This window comes from Bidens hawaiensis, unplaced genomic scaffold (assembly GCF_021521415.1).
Source record: "Bidens hawaiensis isolate Kalapana, Puna unplaced genomic scaffold, B.hawaiensis_p1.1 tig00001511_1, whole genome shotgun sequence".
Taxonomy (NCBI): domain Eukaryota; kingdom Viridiplantae; phylum Streptophyta; class Magnoliopsida; order Asterales; family Asteraceae; genus Bidens; species Bidens hawaiensis.
In genome coordinates this window covers 4175424-4182388 of record NW_027491085.1, presented here as the reverse complement: position 1 = coordinate 4182388, position 6965 = coordinate 4175424, and the positions used below count along the sequence as shown (strand labels likewise).

Here is a 6965-nt window from a genome sequence, read left to right as displayed (position 1 = left end):
TTGCAGGTTACACTTGTCTGCGCCAAGAAGGTTTTATAACCCCCCGTGTAGAATACGTGACCAAAACCCTCGGACTAACGTGTTAGACCTTGAGGGGTGGTTTAGTGCTTCTTCATTGGCGCCATCCGTGCATATAGCTAGAACTGTAACTTACTCCGTTCTTGACTCAGATGAGTGGCAAGACAACACCGAAGGAGGTTGGCCAAAAAGCCAACCTAGAAGGAAACGTAGAAAATCTGGACGTAGAGGAGGTGGGAGGAGGTCTCTTGAATACCTCCACCATTCACCCTACTGTCACGGATAAACAAAAAACAAAGTCACGTTCCAAAACAACCATGCCGCCAGACATCATGGCGTGGCTCGAGGCTGAACAACAGAAACTAAGAGACAAAGTACAAAAAAAAATGGCATACGTTGTGAAACCTAGATCACTGTTTGATACAGCTTCTAGTAGCAACGAAGATGACGAATCTGAGGAGAACTCAACACCAGCTCGTGCGAAAACACCTTTCGCTAAAACATCTCCTGCTAAGCAAACCAGCAAAGCAGGAGACAAGTCACAACGGTCAAATCTAAAAGCAGACTCATGTTTAGATGACCCAGACTATGAAGAGAGCTGGAAAGAGCCAGACATCAAAAAATTGGTAAAATACCACCCAGAAGCGGCCGTTGATTTTTCCAAGCCGTACCGACCAACAACATCGGCAGGAAAAGTTCGTAGCAAGAATAGCCGAAGCAGAGCTACCAGAAAATCCAAAAATCCCACCAACGGTGGGCTAGTATGATGGTATCTCAGATCCAGATGATCACTTGCAAACCTTCACGGCTTCGGGTTTAGTGTCTGGATGGACTATGCTGTTATGGTGCCACATCTTTATGCTAACCCTCGTGGGAGCCGCTAGAGCATGGTTTGAAAGGTTACCAGATGGCCAAATCACAAGCTGGGAAGATCTAACAAAAAAGTTCACACAAAAATTTAGCAAACAACGGCGACATATCAGTGACCCGGCGGACATTTTGAATATCGTTAGAAAAGATAACGAGACACTCGAAGACTTCATCACAAGATTTAACAAAGAAGGGCTAAACATCGGCGGCGTAAGTGAAGAACTTCTGCGGGCAGCCTTTCGCCAAAACGTAAAGTGTGACGATCTTATACGTAACCTTACGGGCAGAGATGGCATGCCGCAGCGATGGGACGATGTTATGACCGCAGCCAAAAGGTACGCGCGAATGGAAAAACTCTTAGGGAAAGAACTAGCAAAAAATGACGCCAGAAATGACATTAATAGGGCTCGCCAGGGAAAAAGAATGTCTTCCGTATGGTCAAGGTTGAACAGCAAAAGGGAATCCACGTCCGATCCATCCAGAACAAGACAAGGAGGCCAGCCAAGTACACCCCAAACGAACACAACCCGGTGGACTCCGTTGACAAGAAGCCCAACCCACATAATGTACAACGAAGGGATCCAGCTGAAGAAACCGGCACCAGTTAAACAAGGGCCAAGAACATATATGAAAAGTTATTGCGACTTTCATGAGCAACATGGCCACACGATAAATCAGTGTATCAACTTGAAAGACGCGATCGAGGAATGTGTTAAAAATGGCAAACTGGATCACCTTGTCAGAAACATACAAGGAAAGTACAGACGCCCATCTCCAAGAGATGGCGGAAGACCAGAAAAGAAGATCAAAGATCTACACGCCAATATGATCTCGAGCAACGTTCAGAACAAGAAAAGGAGGACAGAATGGGCGCCATGGAAGGAAGAACAAGTCATCTTTCCAAGAGTCAGCGGAGGGGCGAACAAAAAGGCACCCTTAGTAATTACAGCCGTTTTCGGTAATTACAGGACGCCCCGCTTCTTTGTTGACACAGGGGCAACGTCTAATATCATGTACCGCCAGTGTTTCGACCTGGTAGATGAAGAAGACAAACGACGGTTGACGGCAGTGAACGCCCCAATCATAGGGTTCAACCAAAGTAACGCATACCCGCTAGGACAGCTGACATTCCAAGTCGAGCTAAGCGATGGGCTCCACTCCCGAACAGAAGAGGTTGATTTCCTAGTAATGGAAACTTCTCACCCACAATATGATATAATCTTGGGAAGAGAAGCCATTGGTGACTTCAACGCCACCCCGTCAACAGCACATGGGATAGTCGGAGTACCAACCCAGACCGGGATAGCGATGATCCACGCCAACAAAGAATGCAACATGGCGGAGAGGAAAGCGCCAAAAGTGCAAAAAACGAACAAAATTAGAGAAGCGGAAAGATGGGTGCTCAACAAGAAATTCCCAGAGCAAAGCATAACCATTGGCCCAAACATCTCAGAAGGAGCGCGCGAGGCGCTTAAAACCTTATTACTCAAAAACATCAATATCTTCGCTTGGACCCCAGAAGACATGACGGGAGTCCCAAGAAGCAAGGCGGAAAATGAGTTAAAAGTTAACCCAAGTTTCGTCCCGGTGGTACAAAAGCGAAGAAAGATGGGGCCAGAACAAGCAAAAGCCTGTGATGAGCAGGTCCAGCAGCTGATCGACGCAGGTATAATCAGAGAAATTCAATACCAAACTTGGGTAGCAAACCCGGTAATGGTACCCAAGGCGAATGGGCAATGGCGCATGTTTATTGACTTCAAAGATCTAAACAAGGCGTGCCCAAAAGATTGCTATCCTTTGCCAGAAATCGACCTTAAAGTTGACGCGCTGGTACCTTTTCAGTTCAAATGCTTCCTAGACGCTTATAAGGGGTACCACCAAATCCACATGGCATCAAAAGATCAAGACAAGACAGCGTTCAAAACAAATAGCGGAACGTACTGTTATAAAATGATGCCATTCGGCCTCAAAAAAGCCGGGTCCACTTACCAAAGGTTGATGGACAAAGAGTTCAAACCCCAAATTGGCTGGAATTTGGAAGTCTACATGGACGATCTCGTCATTAAAAGAAAGACGGAAGGAGCCATGTTAAAAGATATTGAGGAGACCTTCAACACACTAAGGTCAATCAGCATGAAGCTCAACCCAGGAAAATGTTCCATCGGCATGGAAGAGGGAAAATTCCTAGGAGTACTTGTGACTAATGGTGGCTTCAAATCCAACCCAGAAAAATTGGAAGCCGTACGAAAAATGCCATCGCCAAAATCAGTTAAGCAAGTGCAAACGCTGAATGGCAGACTAGTTGCACTAAACAGATTTTTATCTAGTCATGCAGAGAAATCATTCCTGTTTGTCTCGACCCTGAAATATTGCCTCAAGAAATCTCAATTCCGATGGACGGACGAAGCGGAAGTGGCGTTCCAAGAAATTAAGTCACGCCTGGAAGTGCTGCCAACACTCACGGCGCCCAAAGCGGGAGAACCATTAATAGTATACTTAGCAGCATCAGAAAAAACAGTCAGCGCGGTCTTGATGGTGGAAAGGAACGGTATTCAAACACCCATTTATTACATAAGCCGAACTCTGGCGGATGCAGAAACAAGATACTCCACCTTGGAAAAGTTAGTCTTGTCCTTGGTCCACACAGCGCGACGTTTAAGAAGATACTTCCAGGGCCACCCAATACATGTTCTCACCAACTTTCGCTTGCAAAATGTACTGAGCAAGCCAGAATTGTATGGGAGGCTTGCTAAATGGGCGCTAGAGTTGGGAGAATATGCCATCGAGTACAAACCAAGGCCAGTAATCAAAGGTCAGGTTTTGGCCGATTTCATCGCAGAAATTCCTCAAGAGAAAGAAGAAGAATGCAAAAGAGAGATCGAAGCCCCCATAGATCAGAAACAAGATGAACTCTGGAAAATGTTCACAGACGGAGCGTCCAACGACGAAGGCGCAGGAGCGGGCCTAAAAATAACCAACCTAGAAGGGCAACATTTTACGTACGCATTACACCTAGAATTCAAAAGCACAAACAATGAGGCGGAGTACGAAGCATTGTTGGCAGGGTTGAGAATCGCAAAAAAGCTAGGGGCCCGCCACTTGAAAGCGCACGTGGATTCCATGTTAGTGGCAAACCAAATTGAAGGATCATATGAAGCGAAGGACGATAAGATGTCGTCATACCTGGCGCAAGCTAAGGCGCTAATGACAACTTTTGCCACATGCAAAGTGAAACACATCAATAGAAGCGAAAACACACAAGCTGACGCCCTAAGCAAACTTGCATCCGTTGGATTTGAGCACCTTGCAAAAGATGTCCGCGTCGAAGTCCTGGCAACACCTTCAATAATGAACAAAGAAATTCTAGTTTGCTCAAAAACAGAAAACAGTTGGATGACACCAATCATCAATTACCTCGCGAGAGGTATCTTGCCAGAAAAGAAAGTAGATGCGAGGAAGATCTGCCATAAAGCGTTGAATTACACAATTCAAGGAGACATCCTGTATAGGCGATCGTACTTGAGTCCACTTCTCAGATGCGTTGACCCACATGACGCAAATTATCTGCTCAGAGAAATCCATGAAGGAATATGTGGCATACACGCAGGTTCGAGAATGGTGGTGGCGAAAATCATGAACACATGATACTATTGGCCAGGCATGCACGTTGACGCCGAAAAAGAATTGAGAAAATGCAGCGCCTGTCAACGCCACGCACCAAACACCATACGGCCAAAAAACGACATGATACCGGTGACAGCTTCTTGGCCATTTCAGAAATGGGCAATTGATATAACCGGACCATTTCCAGAGGTGCCAGGTCGCGTCAAATTTTTGATAGTTACGATCAATTACTTCACAAAATGGATCGAAGCAAAGCCGGTAGCAACAATCAACGCAACCAGCATCAAGATATTCATCTGGGAATTTATAATATGTCGCTTTGGACTACCCATGAATTTGGTCAGCGACAACGGAACACAGTTTGCTGACCAACATATCCAAAAATGGTTAAAAGAGCTCAACGTCAAGCAGACGTTTACCTCCGTGGCTCACCCACAAGAAAATGGTGAAGTGGAGCGCGCCAACAGAACAATCGTCGGCGGAATCAAGAAAAGATTGGCAAATCACAAGTCAGGATGGGTTGATCAATTACCTCATATACTATGGGCAATAAGAACGCATAAAAACACAAGCAATGCAGAAACGCCGTTCAGCCTAACCTATGGTACCGAAGCAATGATCCCCGCCGAAGTCGGCGTTCCTTCACCAAGAATCACACTACTGAAAGATAACGATGCTGAAAGGAAGTTAGACCTAATGCTTCTCGAAGAACGACGAGAGTTGGCGGCAATGAGAGAACAAAATTACAAGCGCCAGCTACAAAAGTATTGCAACGCCAAAGTAAAAATATGTGAGTTCAATGTCGGAGATTACATTCTTCGCAACAACGAGGCATCAAGAGCACAACCACGGGGCAAACTAGCCCCATCTTGGGAAGGCCTATACCAGATTAAGAAAGTATTAGGAAAAGGCGCCTACACTCTGATGCATCTCTATGGCTCAACGATTCCTAGAACATGGAATGCAGCGCAATTGCGAAAGTGTTATTTGTAAATCGATTCCAATTGTAAAACAGGCCAAGGGTCAAACTTGAATGGAAACGATACTCCGCATTTCACAAAAACAAACTTCATTAATAAAAAAAAAATTTTACAAGCGAGCACCTACGCCCGCATACAAAAGAAAAAAAAAGGGCAAAGTACAAGCCAGGATGACATAGCCTAATCTACATCGTTGATACTCTTCCCAGAGTCAACGGAAACGCTATCTTCTTGACTACCGGCAGGAGCGGCGGAAGGCCCAGCTTGCGAGGGCTCAAGCAAGTTCCTCAACAGCTGCACACCATTTTCTTCCTTCGCAAACTCAGCAACTTGCGAGAGAATAGGGAACGTAAGGGAGTCATATTCTATCTCGGCGGCAGTATACTCCTTGTCCACATCTACGGCGTGAAGAGGGTAGGCTTCGAGCGGAAGGTTCTCACGCATATGCGTAAGGACTTCTTGGAAATTAGCCTTATGGCTAAGCTGTTGGGAAGCATTGACGAGGACTCCAACACAGCGAGTCAAGTCATCATCGCTAATGATGTATTGGGCAACCTGCATAAAAAACAATAGTTAGTAGGATAAACAAAAAGAAAATCGAAGAAAAGGGGAAAAAGGTAATACCTTGCGGATAGCATGCTTCAACAACCAGTCGCGGTCAGCAGTAGTGGCAGCAAGCTCAGAAGTCAAAACTTTAATGGCTTCCTCATTGGAAGCCAATGTGTCAGCCAGCTTGCCAGCATCCGCTTTCCTCAACGCATCTTCCGCCTCCAACTCTTCAATACGCGAATGAAGCGTTTTCACTCTCGAGTCGGGTGGAAGCCTCATTCGCAGCAAGAGCGCGACTGCGTGCGTCTGCAAGATCAGCGTTGGACTTCTTCACCATTTGTTCCATCTCTCTCATACGAGTATCGGCTTCAATCTTGTCCTCATGGAGGGCACGGTTCTCGCGAAGCAACTCCGCGAAACAAGAAAAAGCCTGGACTTGGTGAAAAGCGGCGTCAGAGTACAAAGTACCCCGAGGCTGGATCTTACGAGCGATACGCTCACCAGGAGGAACAGCATACTCCAAATATTCAGAGCAAGTAGCAGGATCCTCAAAGTTAGCGCCGCAGTTAATGGTCCAGCGATGGCGGAAAATTTGGTTCGCCTCCATGGAATCGTGGGGATCCATATCCACGTCAAGGACGCCCCGGCTCAAACATCCGCTAAAGCCACCACTTCTGCTACCTGAGAGTTCAAAAAATTTACCCTGTACCGTTGCACCAAGTTTAAAAGGTGGCAACGGCACAACCTCATCACCATCAAGAATAAAACCCTTGTCTGGTGAAGACTGTCTTGATTTCAAAAAATCAGCAACAGAAAGGCTTGCTGATTCAAGACTCACCTTGGGCAATTCGTCCACAATCGCCTTCATCAGTTGAGTAGACGAGGCTGGTGGTGAGACAATCAGGATTGACCCAGTTGACGCGC

The 6965-nt window shown here is 46.1% G+C and overlaps 1 protein-coding gene across 1 annotated transcript; it reads left to right on the top strand.

Moving 5' to 3' along the window:
- Window positions 1–852: 852 nt before the first annotated feature.
- Window positions 853–4533, top strand: LOC143582214 (uncharacterized). Its single transcript, XM_077064836.1, has one exon. The coding sequence runs from the start codon at window positions 853–855 to the stop codon at window positions 4531–4533; it is 3681 nt and encodes a 1226-aa protein (XP_076920951.1).
- Window positions 4534–6965: the final 2432 nt, after the last annotated feature.